This window comes from Ovis canadensis, chromosome 4 (genome assembly GCF_042477335.2).
Source record: "Ovis canadensis isolate MfBH-ARS-UI-01 breed Bighorn chromosome 4, ARS-UI_OviCan_v2, whole genome shotgun sequence".
Taxonomy (NCBI): Eukaryota; Metazoa; Chordata; class Mammalia; order Artiodactyla; family Bovidae; genus Ovis; species Ovis canadensis.
This window is the reverse complement of record NC_091248.1, coordinates 132153059-132177748: the sequence shown is the minus strand read 5'-3', so window position 1 is coordinate 132177748 and position 24690 is coordinate 132153059. Positions and strand designations below refer to the sequence as shown.

The 24690-nt window shown below is 54.3% G+C and overlaps 1 protein-coding gene across 1 annotated transcript; it reads right to left on the bottom strand.

Annotated features, from left to right (window-relative positions):
* Positions 1-10232: 10232 nt before the first annotated feature.
* INSIG1 (insulin induced gene 1) lies at positions 10233-23888 on the bottom strand. The gene is made up of 6 exons (XM_069587195.1): positions 23343-23888; positions 22272-22703; positions 19579-19703; positions 18228-18394; positions 17592-17691; positions 10233-12141 (listed from the first exon to the last, which is right to left on the bottom strand). The coding sequence occupies exons 1-6, from the start codon at positions 23623-23625 to the stop codon at positions 12112-12114; spliced, it is 1137 nt and encodes a 378-aa protein (XP_069443296.1). The 5' UTR covers positions 23626-23888; the 3' UTR covers positions 10233-12111.
* Positions 23889-24690: the final 802 nt, after the last annotated feature.

Genomic DNA, 24690 nt, shown 5'->3' with positions numbered 1-24690 from the left:
GGCGGATCTTTGTGGAACACGGGGTCTGAGGAAGCAGGGTCCCCTTCTCTTCCCCGGGTGTGTGCTGGGGGGCAGGTAGGGGAGGCCTAGGGTTCGGGCTCTGGTGTGGGGTTGGCCCTGCCAGGCACACAGGTGGCAGGTCTGTGCTTCCATCCCTGAGGCTATACCCCTGGGGACACTGGGCACGTCTGGGGACATTCTTCATTGGGAAGGAGGAGCTAGGCAGAGGCCTGAGATGCTTGCCAATACCCTGCAGGGCCCAGGGCAGCCCACGGCTAACGGGTCCCTGGTCCCCACGTCCAATGCTGAGGCTGGGGAGCCCTGATCCAGGGGGGATGTCCTGACGTTGGGTCCCAGGGCTGGGTGGGCACCGGGGCTGCGTTCCAGACACCCCTCGTCTGGGCAGGGGGCACAGCACCCTCACCCCTCAGCTCTGGGCACTGGATTTGCCCCTTTCTAGCACCACCCGGACCCCTCCTATCCTTCGCCCCTCGGGTACCTATGGGCACCTGCTCTGTGCCAGGCTGGGCGGAGGAGTACCCACTGGGTCCCTGTCAGGAAACGAGGCATTCTACACAATTGGGCTGTTGGACGCAGACCTGAGGGAAGGTCCCTCCATCTCGGAGACCCTTTGGGCCTGTGAGGGCCCTCATGCAGGACCTGGGATGAAGCTGGTCAAACAGATCAGCCACAGGCCCCTCTATGTGGCCACTGGGCTGGAGGAGCTGACCCAAGGCATCCTGGACGGGCGTCTCTGCCTCAGCACTCTCTGGGAAGTCAGCAGGGTTTCAAGTTGGAGCCCAAGAAGTAGGTTTGAGACAGGGTCTGGCTGAGCCTCTGTCCCCAGGGCCTGGAAACAGGGGTCAGAACCTCGTGGTCACTGTGCCTGTCTCTCCCCTCACCTTACTCTGTCTCTCCACTGCACGCCACCCCCCCCCCCCAACCCCACTAAGCCCTGTCTTGCCCTTCCCTGTAGCAGAAAGGGCTACAGGCAGTCCGCTGTCTGGGGGTGAACACTCCCAGCAGACTCCATATCTTTGGGACAGTCCCCCTCTGGCCCACCATGTGGCCCCTGAACTGGTTGAAGTCACTGGGCCTAAAGCGAAGAAGAACTAAAGAGCCTCTTGATGAAAGTGAAAGAGGAGAGTGAAAAAGTTGGCTTAAAACTCAAAATTCAGAAACTAAGACTTTATTTTTTGGGGGCTCCAAAATCACTGCAGATGCTGACTGCAGCCATGAAATTAAAAGACGCTTACTCCTTGAAAGAAAAGTTATGAGCAACCTAGAGAGCATATTCAAAAGCAGACATTACTCTGCCGACTAAGGTCCATCTAGTCAAGGCTATGGTTTTTCCAGTAGTCATGTATGGATGTGAGAGTTGGACTGTGAAGAAGGCTGAGCGCCCAAGAATTGATGCTTTTGAACTGTGGTGTTGGAGAAGACTCTTGAGAGTCCCTTGGACTGCAAGGAGATCCAACCAGTCCATTCTGAAGGAGATCAGCCCTGGGATTTCTTTGGAAGGAATGATGCTAAAGCTGAAGCTCCAGTCCTTTGGCCATCTCATGTGAAGAGTTGACTCATTGGAAAAGACTCTGATGCTGGGAGAGATTGGGGGCAGGAGAAGGGGACGACAGAGGATGAGATGGCTGGATGGCATCCCTGACTCGATGGACGTGAGTCTGAGTGAACTCCGGGAGTTGGTGATGGACAGGGAGGCCTGGCGTGCTGTGATTCATGGGGTCACGGAGAACCGGACACGACTGAGCGACTGAACTGAACTGAAGATCATGGCACCTGGTGAGACTTCATGGCAGATGGGGAAACAGTGAAAACAGTGACAGACTATTATTTTGGGCTCCAAAATCACTGCAGATGGTGACTGCAGCCATGAAATTAAAAGACACTTGCTCCTTGGAAGAAAAGCTATGACCAATCTAGACCGCATGTTAAAAAGCAGAGACCTTACTTTACCAACAAAGGTCTGTCTAGTCAAAGCTATGGTTTTTCCAGTAGTCATGTGTGGATGTGAAAGTTGGACTATAAAGAAAGCTGAGCACAGAAAAATTGGAAAAGACTTGAGAGTCCCTTGGACTGTAAGGAGATCCAACCAGTCCATCCTAAAAGAAATAAGTCCTGAATATTCATTGGAAGGACTGATACTGAAGCTGAAATTCCAATACTTTGGCCACCTGATGCGAAGAACTGACTCATTTGAAAAGACCCTGATGCTGGGAAAGATTGAGGGCAGGAGGAGAAGGGGACGACAGAGGATGAGATGGTTGGATGGCATCACCAGCTTGATGGACATGGGTTTGAGCAAGCTCCAGGAGCTGGTGATGGGCAGGGAGGCCTGGCGTGCTGCAATCCGTGGAGTCGCAAAGAGTTCAGACATGACTGAGCGACTGAACTGAACTGAACTGCTGGTTCAGTGACCAGGACCGAGGTGTCTGCGTGTGAGCTGTAGGGCAGTGTTGGAAGCCTGGTTGTGTGGGTTCTCAGCTGTAGGTCCTGAACAGTGGGTGGGGCTCTCTTGAGCTGGGGCAGCCTGGCCCCAGAGGTCTGAGCGCTGATCACCCAGGCTGGCCGGCCCCACTGCTGGCCCTGCTCTGTGGGAGGGAGCTGGGCCAGCGGCACTGGGGGCTGGAGATGGCCCCCTGGGTCAGCGGGCAGAGGGGGGGTCTCACACCCTCTTTGGAAGAACCCCCCTTTCTCAGCCTGAAGCCTGTTGGAACCCACACATCTCTGCTGCTACAGGAGAGAGTGATCCTCTGCCCTCCCAACGAGCTTGGCCCCTCCTCCCCTGCGCTGGGGAGGCTGGGGCTCTCTCCAGAGGGTACCCCATAAAGCATGGTCCACTCAGGGGAGGACACAGAACTGGCTTCCAGTTCTACCTCTGTCACAATTTGTTTCGAAATGGTAATGAAAATCGCATGCAGAAGTACGATCAAGGTGACTTTTTTCATTTAACTTATGTTAAGCCCAAACATCAGAGCGATTAACGACCGGGCTGGCGCGAGTGATTTTCAGCGCTTGATCCGGATATTCCTGAGTATGTCGGCTATCTCCTGTGTGGCATAACGTCGACCGTTCTCAATCAATGTCTTGATTTGGTTTCTATGAACTTCAGCTGGTTTGCCCGATCCTGCAGCATCATCCAGCGAGAAGTCTCCAGCATGAAGCTTTGCAAACTGCTTTTGACGTGTTCCACCGGTCACAGCGACTTCTCCATACACTGCACAGAGTTGCTTTTTCTGCATTTCAGTTCCGTTTTTACCTTTAGTGAAATAATAAAGCATAATATGCTGAAAATGTTGCTTTCTTCCTTCCATCTTTAAATTAAAATGGCCACACAAAAATTCACCTCTTCTGATAAGGTTTTTAAATGCTGATATGACAGCTGTCACAATTCAATGTAACAAAATTGTTTCCGATGAAGTTAAAGACAACCAGGTGCTGCTAGCCTCGCCTTATCAGCTCAGTTCAGTTCAGCTGCTCAGTCGTGTCCGACTCTTTGCGACCCCATGAACTGCAGCACGCCAGGCCTCCCTGTCCATCACCAACTCCCGGAGTTCACTCAGACTCACGTCCATCGAGTCAGGGATGCCATCCAGCCATCTCATCCTCTGTCGTCCCCTTCTCCTCCTGCCCCCAATCTCTCCCAGCATCAGAGTCTTTTCCAGTGAGTCAACTCTTCACATGAGGTGGCCAAAGTACTGGAGTTTCAGCTTTAGCATCATTCCTTCCAAAGAAATCCCAGGGCTGATCTCCTTCAGAATGGACTGGTTGGATCTCCTTGCAGTCCAAGGGACTCTCAAGAGTCTTCTCCAACACCACAGTTCAAAAGCATCAATTCTTCGGTGCTCAGCCTTCTTCACAGTCCAACTCTCGCATCCATACGACTACTGGAAAAACTATAGCCTTGACTAGACGGACCTTAGTCGGCAAAGTAATATCTCTGCTTTTGAATATGCTATCTAGGTTGCTCATAACTTTTCTTCCAAGGAGTAAGCATCTTTTAATTTCATTAGATACTATTTATCCCTCCAACTCAGACACTTCAGGGCATGAAGGGAGAGATACTTAGCAATTACGCTAAGAAAATAGGCAGGAGCTGGGACTGTCCCAGGAAGCCAGAACATACAGTCCCCTGAACGGAAAGACAGAGTGAGCATCTTAATACACAAGCAGGCCCTACAAGTGAGAACCACTCACAACTAAAGAACAAACGAAGATCCTCCGGAGGAGGGCATGGCAACCCACTCCAGTGTTCTTGCCTGGGGAATCCCCAGGGACAGAGGGGCCTGGGGGGCTGCCTTCCACGGAGTCGCAAAGCACCGGATGCGACTGAGCGACTGAGCAGGAAGAACAGACAGCCGGGGACGCGGGTGGCACGGCGGTAAAGCACCCGCCCGCCCACACAGGAGGCCCAGGAGACTCAGGCTCAGTCCCCAGGTTGAGAAGGTCCGGGGATCTTGGCTAGACAGGCTCGGCTCGCGCAGTCTCCTGCTGGGCAGTCAGCTCCTCAGCTGTGACGTGGAAGTGGGGAAGGGGAGGGTGTGGGAGGTTCCTGAGATGTTCCCCTCGACCCTGATCCTGTGCCCAGTAATAAAGGAGCATTCCAGCCCTGTGTCCCCACGGTTGGGCGGAGCTTCTGTGGGCCCCTGGGCAGTTGCGGGGCAGGAGGAGAGGGACTGGCTGCCAAGTCTGGACTGAGCCTGGGGTGAGGGGGCCCCAGGGGAGGGAGCCCTGGCCTCTGTTTCCCCCATTTTACTTGTTCAAGTCAGCTGCCTAAGGGCCAGTTGCACAGAGGAGATTAACTGAGCTTCTCAGCAGGAGAATTCGACCCTGGGTGTTGAAATCCTACCTGGTTAGTGCTGATTTTAATCTCGACCAATTAAGTTTTCAAAGACCTGCAAACTCTTCCTTGTTGACTAAGTAGAGCCTCTTAGTTCCACTTGATTTACTGGGCGGCATTCTCCCACCTGTCTCTCTTCCCTCCCTGAGAAATAAAGTGGGTCCACATAAGACAGACTTCCAAATAAGAACTCTGGCAGAGTCAGTTCTGTGGCAAATACTTCTGTTGTGTTCAGCCGTCTGCAGTGCAGCCTGCAGAGCCCACCTTAGGGCGGGGCGGATGACTCGAATCAGATTTCAACATGGTGGGGGTTGGTGGTTTAGTCGCTCAGTCGTGTCTGACTCTTTGTGAACCTAAGGACCATAGCCTGCCAGGCTCTTCTGTCCATGGGATTCTCCAGGCAAGGATGCTGGAATGCATTGCCATTTCCTTCTCCGGGGGATCTTCCTGACCCAGGATTGAACCCGTGTCTCCTGTATTGCAGGCAGATTCTTCACCGCTGAGCCACAAGAGACTCCCAGATTTCAACACAGTGTACAGAAAAAGCAGCTCTCCAAGTTTAGATGAAACGATAGAATACACAGGACATCCATGTATGCCTCTGGAGGAGTAAGAGCTATGGAATACCAAAGAAAGCGGCAGAGATTTGTTGTTTCCTGTTCTGGAGGCCAGAAATCTCACGTCCAGGTGTAGGACCACCCTGCCTCCGAAGGCCCAGGGCTCCTGTGCTTGGGACAGCCTCCGGCGTTCCTCGGGGCCAATCCTCTGGCCTCAGAGGAGTCCTCCCTGCCCCCTCCACCTGGTCTGTGTCCGCCGTCCCCAACCAGGGCTTGACCCTGGGGCCCCAGCCGTGAAAGCGCCCAGTCCCAGCCACTGGACCACCAGGGAAGGCCCCCATGGCTCCCCTCATCCTGCTGGGTCAGCTTAAATCCTCAAAGGCTCTTCCCAAGTAAGGTCCCATCCGAGGCTGGGGGTAGGCCTCCCACGAGGACGCACAGGGTGAAGGATGGCGAGACCCCTGGAGTCTGTGAGGAAGCAGCCTTTGGGTTGAAAACAGGAGGCAACACTGTTTCAAAAAAGAAAGCTTTTCCTGACTTTTCTTCTTGCTCAGTGGAGAGCCGAGGGCCTCCGATGCCTTTATCCTACAGCCAAGTGCTAGGTGCTGGATTTAAAACTCTGGGCTATTTGAAGTTAAAAGTTGGTTTCATGATGACCGGCAGCTGAGTGTTTGACACCCTACCTACCTACCGGTCTTCCTCCTTCCCAGATTCCTTTCACCAACCTGTTACGGAGAAGGATCAGGGTTGCTGAGCAGAAACAGGGTCCCCAAAGATCTCTGTGTCTCTGGAAGCGTAAACTGGGTCCCCTGGGTGAAGAGCTGGACCCCGGCGCACACGCTGTACCTGCTGGTGCACATTGGTCAAGGGATCAGGAACCTTTTATCTGTTTCTCAACGACCATTTAAACGGGTACAAAGAGCTGTCTGTGGATGTTGAGAAACAAGGGTTTCCTTTGTGAGAAGCCCCCGGACAGGGCTTCCCCGTGTACCCCCAGTTTCTGAGAGGACCTGAGGGCCGTTTCTGATCCCATGAGGGCAGTGAAGTGCACACTCCCACCTTGGACCTGGGAGCTTGGAAATGATCTTTCCAGGGGTCTGTTGGCATGTTGCCCTTCCGTTGGCAGGCCCCCCCGGAGCCTGGTCACATGGTGGGCTGGTCTGCCCGCACACGCTGCGGCCGCAGAGCAGACCGTTAGGGGTAGGCTAGGGGGGGCTCCTGCCAAGCCGCCCCCTCATCTCAGACTCCCTCAGAGCTTATCTGCTCATGCCCACCCCACCGCCACTGGCCCCCTGGCCCCGTCCTAGTCGGGTCCTTTTGCAACTAACAAGACTGAATTAGGGGAAAGGGTGATGCCAGCAATTCCCACTGGCACGGTCACAGGGCCCCTGGGCAGGAAGGAGGGTCACGATGGGGCTGGGAACCATCGGATGGCACATGAGACACAGTCTGAAGGGCGGCAGGATGGCAGTCACGTGACCCAGCACATGAGGAGGACAGCAAGCAGCTGGGGTGCCCTGGGCCCAGGGACAGTCTCCACACACCCTTCACGGCCCCGGGCAGCATCATGACGATTCCTGAAGTAAACACAGAGCTTGAACCTCTTGATTTGCATGATTTCGTGGCGTTTTCTGGGTCAAGTGAATAGCGAACTGTTTTTAGAGGCCTCGAAATTAAAAGATGCTTGCTCCTTGGAAGAAAAGCTATGACTAACCTAGACAGCATATTAAAAAGCAGAGACGTTACTTTGTCAACAAAGGTCCGTCTAGTCAAGGCTATGGTTTTTCCAGTGGTCATGTATGGATGTGAGAGTTGGACTATAAAGAAAGCGGAGTGCCAAAGAATTGCTGCTTTTGAACTGTGGTGTTGGAGAAGACACTTGAGAGACACTTGGACTCCAAGGACCCAACCAGTCCATCCTAAAGGAGATCAGTCCTGGGTGTTCACTGGAAGGACTGATGCTGAAGCTGAAACTCCAATCCTTTCGCCACCTGATGTGAAAAACGGACTCATCTGAAAAGACCCTGATGCTGGGAAAGATTGAGGGCGGGAGGAGAAGGGGACGACAGAGGATGAGATGGTTGGATGGCATCGTCCACTCAATGGACATGAGTTTGCGTGAACTCCAAGAGTTGGTGATGGACAGGGAGGCCTGGCGTGCTGCAGTCCATGGGGTCACAGAGAGTTGGACACGACTGAGCAATGGAACTAAACTGAGGCCACTTTCCGCCAAAGCTAAACTCTAAAACTTTCAATAGGGAACGTACCTGAGAGAAGACACACAACACAAGGAGCTAGATTCTGATGAGAAAATTAGTGAACTTTCAACTCATCGCCCCTGACTGTCTTATACCCTGAACTGCGGGAGGCATTATCACAGGGGACAACATGGTCTCTCCCACAGACAGAACTCATGAGACGGAGCCGAAGCACCGGAAAAACGGTGGCTGATGAGTGAAAATGTGGTAACTGCCTTTCACATGCCACCGTCTTTAAGTCACAGACCTAGGCAGGAACCCCCACACCCAGGACACCATCTCAGCAGCCCTGTTCTTCCCGGAGCCAGCAGCCTTGAGCCAGACACTCGGTGTTAAAATCGTTCAGGACGAGATTCTTCCCATTAGCGTCTAAAGATCTATACAGAAAACCAACAGAGGACCAAGTGGGTCCTACGGCTTGGAAGCACATTTCACGCATCTCTCTTTGCATAGTTTGGCTGTGTTCAGCGATCAGTGTGAAACTCCCCCTGTGGCCCGTTTATTGTCAGTCAGTCTGCTGCCTCTTCAGGGGTAAGCGTGAAGTAACTGGGATCCAGTAAGTAGGTAACTGGGCAGTTGGCCAGCTTCTGTATAAGATATGATGTATTAGAGTTGTGTTTGAATATGTTTATTAATACTTTATGATATTGGCCACATGGTGCAAAGAGCCAGCCCATTGGAAAAGACCTTGATGCTGGGAAAGATTGAGAGCAGGAGAAGGGGGCGACAGAGTTTGAGATGGTTGGACGGCATCACTGACTCAATGGACACGTATTTGAGCAAACTCTGGAGATAGTGAAGGACAGGGAAGCCTGGAGTGCTGCAGTCTGGGTCACAAAGAGTTGGACACGACTCAGTGACTGAACAACAATATTAACACTTTTCAAAGGTATATGCCAACTTTAAGGCTTTATCTGCTACTTATAGTATTACAAAGATATCTGAAACTCTCAGAAGGTGAATTTTCTTAGCAAAAGCTCTATTTTAAAACATGGAGTCGAAAAGGCAAGCTTAGATTTAAATTGGCCCCTTTCCCTCCCGTCTTTTCACCACCAAGATAAAGGCATTGTCTATAATCCACACGACTTGATTATGTCTAATCCCGTTCTTTAGACGAACTTCCAGAAGCACTCCTTGGGTAGGATCTCAGGAGACTCTGGAAACTGGCTAAATAAACACAATACCTGTATCCCCATCGTGAGCTCCTGGTTGCTCAGCCGCGCATCTGCACCTGTAGAGACAGGACATGGAATTCCTTGCTGACTCACAGACCGACCTTAGTGAACTGGGGTAATTCAGCCACCTGCTCACAGATCAGAAAAAGTCCAGAAAACATTTCACTCCCCAAACTTTACTCTGAAACACAGGGTTAGACTAGTTCAGAGCAGGCATCACAGTAAGGCCCCTACATACGAACCTTTGAGTGCAAATTTTCAAAGATGCGAACACTTCTTGTTCACTTGATGCCAGCTGCAGTACTGCGCGTGCATGCTAAGTTGCTTCAACTGTTTCCAACTCTTTATGACCCCATGGACCATAGCCCAGCAAGCTCCTCTGTCCATGGGATTCTCCAGGCAGGAATACTGGAGGGCGTTGCTGTGCCGTCCTCCAGGGGATCTTCCCGACCCAGGGATTGAACTTGAGTCTCTTGCATCTCCTGCATGGGCAGGTGGCTTCTTTACCACCAGCGCTACCCGGGAGGCCCCTGATGTACTGTACTACTGTACTTTTCAAGGTATCCTAAGATTTAAAATGTTGTTTTTTATGTCTTATTTGCATGGAAAGTATTACAAACCTATTACAGTACAGTACAGTTGATTGTGTTAGTTGGGTACCTAGGCTAGCTCTGTTGGACTTCAGAACAAATTGGCCTTCGCATACTCGCTCTTAGAACACCACTCACTGCTAGGTAGGGGATGTGCTATTCTGTGCTGGGAGTCTCACAGTGAAAGTGACCTGACTTGGTCGTTTCCATCACACCCAACTCCCCCCCAGCCTGGCCCAGGGGTCTGTGCTTCTCACCCTGGGATGAGAGCCTCTGAGGCCAGTTTTGATTCTTGTCCAACCCAGCACCCAGCCCTGGCAGCGCAGGCGTTCACACCGGGCGGTGTGTGTACACGCACCACTTCTGTGACAACTTCAACTGGGGTGACCCTGTGCAGCGGGCGCCAGGGACAGCGGACCTCTGCCATGTGGACCCTCACTCGGGGCCCCTGGACGCACTGGCTGCCAACAGCCTGGAGGCTCTCTCTGCCCTTTTCCTGGGTGCCCAGACACCCCGTTTCCTAGGACGAGGAGAAGGGCCCTCTCACTTCAAGACGGAGGACAGCATTCCTGGGGGCGGGCAGGCCGGAGAAGACATCCCACTTCCCAGAATCAGTGGGTGGGGCGGGAGGTTAAACACCTCCATTTCCACCACGAGGAAAAAATATTTTTCCCAAGATTGTGTGGCTACTTAGTAAATTTTGGAAAGCTATAAAATATTCTTCCATTCCAAATGTGACTATCCTACAGAGGGAATTCCCCCTCCTCCCTTTAAAGAAAAACCCATAAATCCAATGGTTGGTTTTGAACCTTTAATAAAAGTAAAAAAATGAATTCAAAAGAACACAATGCTGAAAACTTAGTATGAATGTGAATCTCACTAGATGTTCCAATCTGGTATAGTGCAAATTCTGCTCATACTATTTTAACATTTTCACGAACTCAAATAACTTTGGTTCACATACTTGCTAGAAAATATTGGCAACGAAATTCTTCAGATTCACATCTTTTGGCTATACTGCTTCTAACAGACAGAGATTTATTTCCAGTTTAAGAGAGAAAAATACTCACTGTGCATGATCAAGTATATTGGAAAGATTCAATGACTGCTTTCATCTAATAACTTCTGGTTTTTTCACAAAAACGCTGACATCCTCATTGAAAAATCTTTTCGCATAGCTGATGGTTTTCGTTTTCGGAAAATGTCATAAGGGGGTCATTGCAAAGTTCAGAATGGTCCTATTTTCTTTTAAAAGAAATTCCTCTAAAACAAAGTTGCTACAGTAACCTAAAATTTACTCCAGGATGTTCTCCTTAAAACAAAAGCAAACTGAGACGGGGACCATCGGGTGAGAGGAGCCGGGGACGCACAGAGTCCACGGCTGCCGGTAGGGGCTCCCATGTCCCCAGCCCCCCAACTGCCAGCTGCCAGAGGAATCTTACCATCAAGCCACATTCACAGGATTTGAAACAACCTAAATGTTTTAAATTGCAAAATACAGAACGGGTGAATTTGTAAATAAAAATTACAAGTTTACTAAACCCCCCAAACTAGGAGTATTTCAAAGGACTGGGGCTCAGCGGGAGGGCACGACAAAGTAACTTCACAAGTGGAAAGAAATTATTGCTGAATCTTGCCTCCATGCAGCACTGAAATGGAGAACCCTCTTTAACATCGCATACGTTTAAAAAAATAATAATAAATATTTAAAGAGAATACAAGGCTCAGATTGGTTTTCCTATACATTGCACTTGAAGGCGAAGGCCCAGGACTTGCATACCGGGCCCAACGTGGGCTGTGCCATCGAGTGAGTGCATTGTGCTCACCGCGTCCTTCGAGGGTTTAGAGACACCGAATGTTTGATGCAGTGACGTGCGCACTCTTCTTTTTACAAGGCAATCACAGATTGCAGATCTCCTAGGGCTGTGGGGAAAAAGCTGTCTCTTCTTCCCGAGTATCAGAGAAAACGCAAGTTTTGGGCCAAGACGGAGACGTGTGGCCGGCGGGTGCCCCCTTCGAGACGACGCGGATTCCGGGCAAACTCTGTGAATACTGGGGTGGAAAGTCCAACCCATCGAAGCACAGAGCCACGACCTCCCACTCACTGCCTCCTCTGCAGGACTGTCTGTGCGGGGCCCCACGCGGGCACCGAGGGCACGCCGTGCCCGCCTGCCCGGCACGGCCACCCAGCACTTGCTGCCACCACTGCCTTCTCTTTTTCACAACACAGCCCTATTTTAAAAATCTTCTGGATGAGTAATATTCCTATCTCACCACACTTCATCTTCATAAGCACCACCAAGCCATCCCCAGGGCCCTGACATGGAACCAGAGCTGGCAGTTAGGCTTTAGTTCGAGGCTTAGGAAATATGGCAACTTGGCATTTAATAACACAGGAAACTGAGTCCTCGGGGCCTGGTGCCCGGCCGGCCTGCTTGTGGTGCCCCCCGGCGGACGCAGGCCCAGACACTGTCCCACAAGGTGCCGTCTCAACACCAGCGGCCATCCACCCGCTCAGCTGCTCTGAAACAGGTGAAGTGTTTTCCAGGAGTCACTGGTGCAGTCAGCCCCATCTGAAAAGATTACTGAGGAAAAGAGACAGTCTTCGTCACTACCCCGTATCACGGATTTTCCTCCCAAACCTTGCCACTCTTCAGGATCCGTGGGTCTGAAGGTTCAATCACTGTGTGGCTTTTCGGGGACACCCTATGTGGGGAAAGAGAAAAAAAGAGAGGATGTTAGCGCTGGATGTGTGCGTGTTTTAATTAGCAATTTAAGCGGACCCTACGAAGAGAGATGAATGCCTTTGCGCTGGAGGCGAGGGTGGAGAGGGGCGGCAGGTGGGCTCCCCCAGCCCCACGGCGATGCCCTCGGGGCCCTGAGCTGGGCGCCGCTGTCTCAGCAGACCCCGTCTGTCCCGCTCAGGCAGGACAGGAGGCGGCACCGCTGCCCAGAAGCCGTGTCTACGCACGTCTTGTCACCGACCAGTGCAGACACCCGGGGCGGGCACCCTGTGCTTCTGGCCGCTGTCTGGGCCCAGCCTGGTGGGCCCTCAATAGAGGACAAACACCCCACTGGAGGAGCAGGTCCCAGACCAGAGGCTGACCTTCCTGGGGTCATGGGCCTGTGTGAGGAGAGCCCCCTGCCTCCTGTCAGAGCCGGGGCCCCCCCCCCCCCGTATCCACCCTGACCTCTGCTGAGAGGCCGAACGAGCCCCACGGGCCAGCCTGCTCTGCACCAGATGCCAGGCGCTCAGCCTCCTGGGCCCCGACCCCCATCTCCAAAGCGGACTGACAGTCCTGCCCCCAGACCGCTGCCACAGGACTCGGCCAAGTGCCAACGGACGTCAGCCCCTGGCGACACCACGGCCACGACGGCCAGGAGCCGCCGCATCGCAGACAGGAGAGGCACGCTGGGGACGCAGCGTCTGGGGCCGGGGCTCTGGGGACAGGGCCACACCGCTCATGCGGCAGCGCGAAGCCTCACTGTTTCTGAGAAGAGACTTTCGTCTGTGAACAACAGACACGAGCCAGATAAAATGAGGCTGCAGACTCCTGTCTAAACCCACAGGCGGACGGCAGGCACCACAGGAAAAGCTACGCGAACCACTGAACACTCGAGCAAAGCCAGCCTGTGGCTCTGCGGCACACCTGCCCAGGCCAGGAAGCACGTTTAAGGGCAGAACTGAGCGGACGGGAGGGGCGGGCTGCAGGCGCGTCACATGGGACTCTCCGGCCCCGACCTCGCATCGACGCCTTCAGCCCTTTGTCTTCTGTGCGTTCCGCTACAAAGCCTCACTTGGAGACGTTTGAAACCAAAAATCCATCCTGAAACGCTGCGGCTGGAATATGAGTCAGAAGTGTCCTCTGTCCGACGGCGGCATGGAGGCTGCTCTGAAAGCAAGGACAGTGGCCACAGGCGTGTGAACAGGGCCATCAGCGAGGTGCCGAGCGACCCCATTTCTAAGGCTCCGAGTCCTTTCAAATTCCAAGTGAAGAGTAAGCTCACTGTCACATAGCAGCTGTTAGTTTTTTCCCTTTCTTCAAAGAAACAAAATAAAAACCTGGCTAAAGTATTTGAACTCTTTCTTTAAAAAATTGTTTAACTTGCTCAGGAGAGTCTAGTGAGGTGCTGCGCTGTCCAGGCCGAGCTCTGAGACCCCCCAGAGACACAAACCCAAGCCGTCAGGGCGAACACCCCAGCGCGCTGAGGGGCACGAGCCTCTGTGCCCGGCCCTAGGCACTGCTCTGGGGGACCAGGACTGGGCGGTGGGTGGTCAGGCAGGGGCAGAGGGCAGAGGCCATGGCCCTGCTCCAGCCCATCACAGCCGTTGGCTGCTGGGTGGTGGGGAAGAGCAGAAGGTCCTTCCAGCAGGGACGGTCAAGTCACGAGTGGTTATAGCTTTCTAAGACAAACCTTATTATAAATATATTTTTCGTTCTTCAGCCCTGATGCAATTTGAAGCAAATATAACTTCCTACACTTCCAATTCTAGTCTCATGAAAAATACAATTTCGGCTTCACACACTTATCTGTTTGCTCCTGCAACAACAGCACATTGCGGAAAGGCGGTCTGCCATCCCACGGACATGGCAGGAAAGGCTGAAGTGGATGGAGGGTTTGTAAAGAGGAGGGGTCACTGTCAGGTTCAGAGGTCAACTGATAGGCTGTGAAGGCTGTGTAATTCCTGCCAGACAAAGGGGAGCTTTTTAAGATTCCCTACTGCTTTCAGGGGAGAGTCATTTACAGAGGGCTTCCTTCAGAGCTCAGCTGGTAAAGAATCGGCCTGCAGTGCGGGAGACCTGGGTTCAATCCCTGGGTTGGGAAGATCCCCTGGAGAAGGGATAGGCTACCCACTCCAGTATTGGGCTTCCCTGGTGGCTCAGCTGGTAAAGAATCTGCCTGCAGTGCGGGAGACCTGGGTTCAATCCCTGGGTTTGGAAGATCCCCTGGAGAAGGGAAAGGCTGTCCACTCTAGTCTTCTGGCCTGGAAAATCCCATGGACTGTGTGGTCCGTGGGTCACAAAGACCGAGTGACTTTCACGTCACTTTCATTTACGACGCCCTGAAGGATGGAAGAGACAAACAGAAAGGCAGGGACCAGGCAGGATGGACTGAAGGAGGGGAGGCCGGGGTGGGGATGAGGGTCTAGGGGCTCTGCAGGGGGTGGGGGCCGATTCCCTGCCTCCCTGTCGCCGGGGGGTGGGGACCCGATTCCCTGCCTTCCTGTCGCCCACAGCCCAGGGCCAAGGCCCTACTCCCAGTGCACAGATGGCGCTGCGCGGAGGCAGAGGGCTGCAGTCCTGCGGTGACCATCCCACGGACACCCTCCGCGGGACACAGCGGACGGGCCTGCCCCCCTCCTGACACAGGTCTGCCCACTGCAGAGACCATGGCCACGGGCTCCTGTACACAGGCCAGTGCTCCGGTTACCAAGTACAGCTGGCCCTTGAACAAGGCTTTGAGAGCAAGGCTTCAACACGGTCCCTAGTTGGCTGTATCCGTCAATATAGGATTCATCCAATACACTCAGGTTTTCAACTTCTAGGAGGGTTGGTGCCCCTAATCCACCTGTTCTTCAAAGGTCAACTGCAGAACAACGGAAAACTTTAAAATTGCAAAAGAGAAAAGAACAACCCCAACCACCTACTTGTCAGAAGCGGCCACTTCTTTCCTGCGGAGCGCTCCCCGGCCCGCCCCGACCAACACGGCTCCTCACTACAGCCCGTCTCTGCCAGTCCGACCGGCTGACCCCTTCAGGCCATCTGAACCGCGAGCCTCACTCTTGGGCCCCAAGTAGCTCTAATGGGAGTAACCTTTCCTCAACCTCTCCCCGACTCTGCCAGAAACAGGGCTGCGACCCGAGCCGTGACCGCCCTGCCTGTGATCACGTGGACCGTGTCCTCTGCTGGGGTCTGAGGACTCAGGGAAAGGGGCTTTGCTCTTGCCCTCCCTCGAGCGGCTGGCAGCAGAGGGGGCATCTGTAAAACCAGCTGTGACTGCCCCTCTGGCTTCACACGTCTGAGGAGTCTACCAGTCTCCCTGTCAGCAGCTCGCCCTGCTGGGGCTGGGGTCCAGGCCCTGGCTGGGGACTAACATACCACAAGCTGTGAGGCGTGGCCAAATACACACACAAATAAATGTGCACGGATGGAAAGACGGCAGGAGGGCTGGACTCAGAGACCGGGGCGGGGCTCTTTCCCTTTGATGACTGCAACGCTCACCAGCCTCTTCCAGTTTCAAAACACAACAGTGACATCCAAAGATAAGACTGTCCCCAATTTTGAAGAGTAAAAAAGAAGAAACACCTTTAAGGAAGGGGAATTACCATTATGCCAGTTATCTTAAGTTCTGTTTAAAACTTTCACTCATCTTTTCAAAAAAAATCAAAGCGTCTACGACAAACCAGTCCATCCTAAAGGAAATCTACCCTGGATATTCATTGGAAGGACTGATGCTAAAGCTGAAGCTCCAATACTCTGGCCACCTGATGCAAAGAGCCAACTCACTAGAGAAGACCCTGACGCTGGGAAGACTGAAGGCAGCAGAAGGGGGTGACAAAGGATGAGACGGTTGGATGGCACCACTGACTCAGTGGACCTGAGTTTGAGCAAGCTCTGGGAGACGGTGAAGCACAGGGAAGCCTGGCGTGCTGCAGTTCATGGGGTCGCAGAGAGTCGGACACGACTGAGTGACTGGACAGCAGCAGCAAGACAAGGATGGAAGGACAGCTGCTAAAAGTACCTTCGCTTAGTGTTGCTGCCAAAGGCGTGGCCGTGCCGCTCCCGTGAGTCTACTCCAACCATTTCTGGTGTTACGATCCTGTGCATGGCGTGCACCGTCTACCTCTATCGAAAGGACGCTTCTTTACAAAATTTGTCAAAAGACCTTCATCATAGACGTATGACAGCATCCACCCCTCCTCCTGAAGTAATAACCGGTTGGCTGAATGGTGTCAACTTTAACTCCATGAAGAGTCACAGGAGCTGAAAACAACCTCATCTCAAAACCCTTATTAAGAATGCTAACTAAATACTACCAAAATGAACATCTCAAGGCGGATGGCGAGCATGCAGCTGCCTCATTCTCCCTGGAATCACCAGGGGCCGCGGGGATCAGCACAAGGGTGTTGCGAGGCTGTGGTCACAGGGCAGGGCCGCCCGCATGCTCACAAGGGGTCCAGAGACAAACCGTCATCAGCTTTTGTTTTGGCGGCAGGTCCAGACAATCACAAGGGTCAGGGTGGGGGAAGGATGGCGTGGACTCGGGAGCCAGTGGGACACATCACAAATTCCCCTTTTTAAATTATTTCCATTCTTGTCAAACAGCCAAGCAGGCGGCTCCCAAGCCAAGCTCAGCGGGCACAAATAAATGTCTTCTTTTTAAAAATAAAAGCATGAGGGACCAAGACAAGTTTCTAAGAAAGTCCCAGAGTGTGTCTCTGAGAGAAATGGCCCTTATAAGACTCTAGTTTCCTTTTCTTTTTAAAATTCATTTTATTTAAGCCTTTGAGTTGAAGTCCATTCAAAACAGTTAAATGTCCATGTTGCACGCTCCTTCATCAAAGTGCTCAAGTGTCGCGATCTTTCACTCCCAAACAGAACTGCCAAGGCATCCTGACTGTCTGCCTTTCTGGCTCTTGGGAAACAGCTCCGTTCAGGACTCCGTGTCTCTCCCTTTAGTCCTCAGACAAGGTCCAGGACGGAGTCCACCCACCTAGGGACACTCAGCGGCCCCCAGCCCTGCCCACGCTCTCATGGGCCTGGTGTGGCACCCTTCCCCTAGCACGGCGTAGTCTGTACCCGCGCCGTGAAGCCCAGGAGGAAACTCATCATTAATCATTCAGTTAGCCGTTCCTGTAGCTCATCTCTGCCAGTTACTACAGGAGAAGCAGTTCAGAAAAGCAGCTGATAGCATCCGTCATGTGAGGGGAGCTCTGGTTCCTCTGCCGGTCTCACTGGGAGCTTACAAATCCCTGAACCTTTACAAGTTAGCCAAGAATGCCCTGGGGATGTGCCCTTTTTTAAAGTGTATGCTTATCTGAATAACTGCTGCTCCTGACTATACATTTATTGACACAAATGATAATGTCTTAGGCAAACAAGCTGATCAAGCGGAAAGCTCCCAGCAGGCGCCAACGTGACCACTTTACGTACCATGGCCAGCTGTCGTCCTATGTTTCCCACGGTCACACCTCCCGAGAAGAAGATGCAGGGCAGCCAGGAGCGGATGTAGAGGAAATCTGGGGACGTGTACCTGGAGGGAGAGGGAGGCATGAGCCCTGCGCGGCGGGCAGGCACACACACCAGCCACGCTAGCAAGCAACACCCACGCTCACCGCCCACCGCGGCCCCCTGGCACAGAGAGCCAACGCTTCGGAAAAGACCCTGGTGCTGGGAAAGACTGAGGGCAGGAGGAAAAGGGGGCTGCAGAGGATGAAATGGCTGGATGCATCACCAACTCGATGCACATGAGCTGGAGCGAGCTCCGGGAGATGGTGGAGGACAAGGAAGTCTGGTGTGCTGCAGCCCAGCATGGGTCACAAGGACCTGGACACGGCTTACGAGACTGAAGAGCAATGCAGAGCTCTCCACCATGGCTTGGTTTTCCTTAAATTACAGATGGTGCATTTTTACGTGAGTCAACAATAAGCAGCGCTTTTGAAGATTTCACGTCTAAGCTCATGCCGTGTAATTACAAACAGAACGTGGCATCTCAGCTTCGTGGGTATTCCGAGTAAAAGTGGAGCGACAGTTTCCAGGCAGAAGTGATACTTGAGAGCACGTGCTTACTGATAGACTCCGTTGTACACCAGCAGCTGCGTGATCAGGGTGGCCAGGAAGGCTATGGTGATGCCCAGCCCCAGGCCACTTCTTGAACGGTCAAATGTCCACCAGAGGCCCAGAGACAGTGCTGCTAATGTCAAGGAGAGCTGAACGTTATTGGCAAAATCCAGTTTCTGGTGACGCAAAGTTAAGGAAAAGTGCAACAATTTCTAATACAGTCAAAGACATGCAAGCGAGCCCCGGGGCCTATACATGTGCACCACCGGATTCTCCAGCCACAGAAGCTGCCAGGTGAGCTGCAGAGAGCATGTGCTGGGTACAAGGCTACTCGATCAGGATGACCTGGGGCATCTCTGGGACCCCTGTGTCAAAAACTTGACCTTACCAATCAAAGACCTAAAAGCTATGCATAAAACCCTGCTTGGGTTTATTTCAACCACTAAACAACTATATTCTAATAAGTCATCCACAGTCCCACTTTTATTTCCTGTTCTTATTAGCAGTTTGAACTGAGCAAGCACAGTCTTTACTGTGTCTGCAAGGAGACACCTCATCGGAAAGGCATTCAACACAACACGGTCACAGCTGATGGGGACACAGCTGGCCTCCTTCACAACACCGCTTTATCAGCTGGGGACAAAACAAACGCGTCAGAGCCAGGCTCTCTTGTAATACCTTTTCTTAACAGTCTTATCATTAAAATCAGGGTAGAGCAGATTTAAGCAGCAGAAACTCTAAAAACAGCTTTCTCCAGAATTTAAAAATATAATCTTGCTGTGAGAAAGAAACCATAAATCTCCTGAGACCTGGGAAACCATGGCCCATCTTCCTAAAGACTGCACTGTGTTTTGCCAGGCAGCCCACTGGTGGATGCCAGAACCTGACCTTGAATGTAACCTCCACTGGGAACCCTATTCCTGAGGCCACCTCCTCTGATCAGCCCTGGGCCTTCCCTGGTCAGGACTGGGGAGGGCGGAGAAGCAGACGGGCTTCTGCTCTGCCTTCTGGAAGGGTCAGCCAAGAAGAGTGAAGCTCTCGCAACCTCTCACTGCACCACAGGAACCAGGTGTGCACGGTGGAAGGATGGGAGGCAGAATCGTACGAGGAATTTACCAAACGATCTCCGAGGATCCAGCAGGTAGTGACCAAGAAAGGGACAGAATATAAAGATGTCCACTCTGTTCCCAGGGTCATTTTAACTGTCTCCTGAAATGAACTGAAAAGACTTTTCAGGACCATTTCGAAAGCTCTGCTGAGAGGAAACTGAGCAACGTGGTTTGAAATCATACTTGTAAGAGGACGGCTCAACTGACCGAGGACGCGACAAACACCCACTGACAGTAACGCCTTAGGATACAGCACTGGCGTGGTTGATGCCCACGAAGACGGCCACGCAGCGCATCACGCTGGCCCACTCCCGCTTGAACTTGTGCGGCTCTCCGAGGTGACTGTCGATGCAGGGGTACAGCAGGCCGACCACAGCTGCGGGGGAACACAAGACGGCAGCGTCTGAGCACGCTGGCAGGGATGCAGCTGCCACGCGGGGATCATTACCGCGCTATTCAAGCCATCCCCTTCCCTAGGCTTACCAGTCACCAGACGTTTAAACTAACTCTGCGTCTTTTATTTTTAAACTAATGTCACATCTTTGTTCTCCTTGAATACAAACTGAAAAATCCACATCATTTTGTACAATCTTAAATAAAACTGCGGCCTCAGTGCCCCTCCCTGGCCCAGTGTGTGGGAAGCACCCGCAGGGCCCGGAGGCCACGGCACCCGTTATGACACCACCCAGGCCCGGCACCCCCGTGTCGACCCAACTGTGCCACGGTCCCAGAGGGCGGCCCTGCCCCTGACGGTTAAGGGGACTTTTCTGCAGCGTTTTCTGTAGGAGACCCACATGTGCGCTGTGCGCCCCTGCCGTGGGTCAGCACTCAGCACAACCTCGCCCCACCGTCCCTGCATCCAGGCCCCAAACCAGGGGCAGAGCACGGGACACACGGCTTCACGCCCCGCTCGCCCTGCTGGAACCTGGCGCTCGTGTGTAAAACGATGAGGGTTACGTAACCAGAGGACGCAGGAGGAGCTTACTGTGTGGTCGGGAACTGTCTTCACAGACACAGGACTCTAAAGCCTCAGAGTTCCCAGAGGGTTTAGGTGGGGGGAGGCTCAGTGTTCCGGGGCGAAGTAAAGTGGAAAAAGCCAAAGCAAGAGGGACTGGGGCGCATGGTGGCTGGCCGGGAGGCAGGCCAGGTGGAGTCAGCCAGGTACCAGGCTTGAGAGGCATGCACGGCGCCCCTGGTGTCTCGCGAGGAGGGCCCACTTCAGGTCCCGAACAGAGAACAAGCAACACGGCCTCAGCCCAAGAGTCGACGAGACTGTTTCAATTTCATAATACATTTTATCAAGTTCTGATTTTGGACTTTTTTTTGGGGGGTTGGGGACCCACATGGCATAGCTTGTGATTGAACCTGGACCACCACAGTGAAAGCGTCAAGTCCTAACCACTAGACTGCCAGGGAACTCCCTTAATTCTGGAGTCTCCAAAAATGGAACCCAAACAGTTCCATCACTTAAGTCACTATATCTTAATCTTAGCCTTTCAGATTCAAGTAGGTGAAAACGTACTATGGAATTTTCCCTTTATGCTCCTGACTGATGGCTTAAAAAAAGCAGCTAGGGTACCAGACATCATGTATCAGATATCCCTGGAATTCCTTAAAGCTTCTGTTACAAATAAAGCCTAAACCAAATGGTTCAATGGTTTTGAGATCAACTGTTCCAGTCAAAGAAACTATTATATCACATAAGAATGAAAAACTGGAGTGTGCACCTAGGCCCAGTGCCCCAAGAGGCGTCTTAACAGTGAAAGGGCGCACTGACGGGGCTTAGAAAATAGAGCAGGAGCATAACTTCCTGAGAACGATGAGAACCTTCTCCCCACAGCACCGCTCCCCGGAGGGTCCCCACTCCAGCCTGGGGCCTCGGCGTTCTAAGGGAGGCTGCTGACAAGGCACTGCGTTCCCAGTGCAGGGGACACAGCCAGCTATGGATGGAGGGCCTGCCACTCAGCGTGGCCCCTTGTGGTTCCCATGTCTGTGAAATGGAGCTGCAGCAGAGTCTCGTAAGGACCAGGGGAAGCAAAGCATATCAAACAGTCCGTAAATGCCAGCCACGGAGCAGACAGGAGCCAGCCTGGTCACCTAGGTCCACACCTGTCCGGCCCCCCAGCCCAGGACACCTGCCAAGGGCAGGCTGCTCACTGCACTTCAACCACCGGCAGACCTTAGGCCACAGCAAATGCTAGGTGCCAGAGAAGTCTTAAGCGCCCTATTGGGATGAGATCAATTCAGCGTTTTTTCCTAAAACCAGCCAGACGACCAAGACATTTTACTCAGAGATACAGTCCATCTGTCTAGTCTCTTAAGACTGCAGACTCTGGGTCAGGTTTTGTGGCTGGCCAGGTGCACTAAAGGCTAAACTCTGAATAAGACATTTGTTTTCCTTCATCCAGGGACCCCGGCGTTTTTTTGTGCAGGGGCGGGGGGGCAGGGGGGTGGTGAGGCCTGGCTTTGGCACGTTCACAGGGCCATCCAGAAAAAGGAAGTGCGGGAGGCCACTGGGGCAGCTCTGCCCACTCGCCCACGTGACAGTTTGTTTTCGGTTGCCCGGCGGGTAGCGTGTTCCCAGGGCCAGCCAATCGCGTGGCAGTTCCTCGGCTCACCAGTTCCGCTGGTGGCCAATGGCACGGCTCGCTCGGGGTGACAGCTGTGGGCCCCTCAACACTGTCCTCAGGGCCAGATCAGAAAGAGGGAAGGACCTCGGTCAGCCTGGCACGGGCGAGGAACAGCCAGTCACTGCCCCGCCTGATCCCCATCACCAGTGTCCAGAGTCCTGGCATCTGGGCTTCTGCCTCTCACCCCTTCTCCTCTAGATACGCTCCCTGGAGAGGCACACCGCCCCTCTGTGGATGGCTCCATTCTCAAATAAACAGTTCTTAGAGGTTGAACACACTTCCTAACCCAACAGACATCTCCGGTGTCTACTCACCCGCTGCTGTCCCGCAGCACGGAGGAACCCACCAGGCGGAGGAGAAGATGGTGGCGATGACCTCATCCGGGAACAGGGTGACATTCCTCTGGACCTGCAGGAGGTTGAGCACCAAGGCCAGGACCACCCCCACCGAGAACAGCACCAGGCTCCTCTGCACCAAGTGGTGATGCCAGCTGTTGACGTGGCCGCTGCTGCCCTGGCCCCCCACACCAGTGCTCTGAAGCCCGTGAGCGGGGTCAGTGCCCGGGGCGCCATGGGCTGCCAGCAGAGAGGGGCCTGACCCCGAGGAGTTGATCATCTCTCCCGCTTTGGCCACCAGCCCTCTGGCGCTGGCCCTCGGGTGGCTTCTGTGCTTCGTGCCCTTGGCACAGGGACCTCTCCAGAGGTGGTCGTCCAGTCTGGGCATGAGCCACCAGCCTGCAGGCTTTCCTAGAACGAAAAGGGGGCGTGGAGGTGGAACCCTGATCAAGTTCACTTCCAAAGCAGGTCAGGTCCAGGGAAGCCCACTCAAGAAGGAGGGCTCTGCTCTGGTTCACCACCAGCAGGTACAGGAAAACCCCTAAGGCCCTCCGGGAGTTAGTCACACCCGGCAGGTGCCCCAGGGTGGGGAGCAGCTGCAAGGACCCTGCCCACAGCCCCAGCCAGGCAGATGCACCAACTGCTTTCCGCGGCAGGCAGGTTAACCTGGGCGTTGCGCTCCCGCCACGACGCCCCTCCACAGAAGCCCTGAAGTTCTGGCCCGTCCAGTCCAGAAGTTTTCCAGACCCCGTCCGTCTGCAGGAGGCGGACTCAGCCAGGCAGGACCTGGGGCAGGTCATCCCAGGACAAGTTGCTGGGGTCCTCCCGGTCCGGGAGGCGCACCGGCAAAGCGCACTTGGGGGTCGGGGGTGCTGGCCCCCCGCGCAGGGTCCGGGGCTTGGGTCAGGGCTGGCGCCCAGGCCCGAGGGTCCCCCAAAGGAAGGCGGCCTAGAGGGGCGGCTGCCTGGAGTGGAGGGGACGGCACCCGGACATCCCAGCCCGGCCCATCCCGGAGCCCCTACCCCGCCGCCCTCGCCGCGCCCCGCGTACCTGGCCGAGGGGCGCCCGCCCGCGGGCTCGCCGAGGGAGGAGGGACGCAGAGGAGCGTACCGGCCCAGACCGCCAGAAGTCGGGCCCGCAGCGGTCCGCGCGCCGCGCCGCTTATAAGGCGGGCGGCCGGGCCCCGGGTCACGTGGCCGCGTCGGGCAGGCCGCCGGGCCCGCCGCCCGGGGGCGTGGCTTCCGCGCGCTCCGCCCCGCCCGCGCGCCCGGCCGCTCGGGGTCTGGTGAGGCGGCCGCGGCCAATCGCGGGCAGGCGGCCCATATGACGTCATCACACGCCACCGCCGTCCCGCGCCGGGCGCGCTGGCTCGGGAGCGCGGACGGCCGGACGGCGGGCTGAGCGCGTCCGGGGGCCGGACGCTAGCTGAGGGCGGGGGGTGGGTAGGGGGTGACGGCGATGACGGGGGACGGCCTGACCGACCGGCTCGAGGGGAGGGGGCGGGCTGTCGACCCACTGAGCTGCGAGAAGACGGCAGGCGGGGGGACCGACGGACTGAGCAGAGGATGGAGCGGGGGAGGGGGGCTGGCCAACGGACGGCCCGCTGGACCCGCCGAGGGGAGGGAGCGCTGACTGACTGACTGACGGGCCGATGGACCGGCCGAGGGGAGGGAGCGCTGACTGACTGACTGACGGGCCGATGGACCGGCCGAGGGGAGGGAGTACTGACGGACGGGGTTGGCCTAGAGCGCCCGGGGCCTCGGGTGAACGGCCGCCGCGGGAGGACGGCTTCCTAGCAGTTGGCAGCCGCGGGCCTGGCGTCCGGTGGTGGAAGACCTTAGTCTTCGGACCCTGTCCCAGGCATGACCCGTTCAAAAGCCTCCCCTCCAGATGGTCACTCTCTGCCCCGGCGTGCCACGTGGTCATGCTCTGACTTCCGTTCCATGCCCTGCTGTCTGAGGCTCCTGACCGGCCACCAAACCTGCTGATATAAAGTGGGTTAGTGCCTGCAGTGACCAGAAGGTGCTGGCACGTCTAAGGGCTCAGACGTGTTTCCCAGGCACCAGAGTGGTTTAGAAAACTTTTCTGACACAAGCCCCTTTATGAAAAGGTAAATGATGGAATCTTCACTCAAAATAGTTTCTTCTAGTTTCTAACTGTCTCTCAGTGGAAAACAAACCATCAAAACCACTTGGGGTAAAAATAAGAGATTATTTTATCTTGTTGATGTCATATATTTATATCCTGTTTGCCACATAAGTCTGGCCACCTAATAGGAGGGCAGGCCCCATGCCAACTGAAAATCCACATCTCGTTGAGCAAGATTGTATTTTTAAGATGTCCTTGAACAACAGTAGAAGAACTCTGGCCTTTTCCCACTGTCTGCGGGTGAGCAGAG

Excerpts from the sequence above, each read along its gene's own strand:
- INSIG1 (XM_069587195.1), bottom strand. The coding sequence starts at position 23,625 with ATGACGTCATATGGGCCGCCTGCCCGCGATTGGCCGCGGCCGCCTCAC. Across the intron at positions 22,704-23,342 it reads GGCGGGCGCCCCTCGGCCAG|GAAAGCCTGCAGGCTGGTGG; the intron begins GTACGCGGGGCG and ends TTTTCGTTCTAG. Across the intron at positions 19,704-22,271 it reads GTGCTGCGGGACAGCAGCGG|CTGTGGTCGGCCTGCTGTAC; the intron begins GTGAGTAGACAC and ends GTTCCCCCGCAG.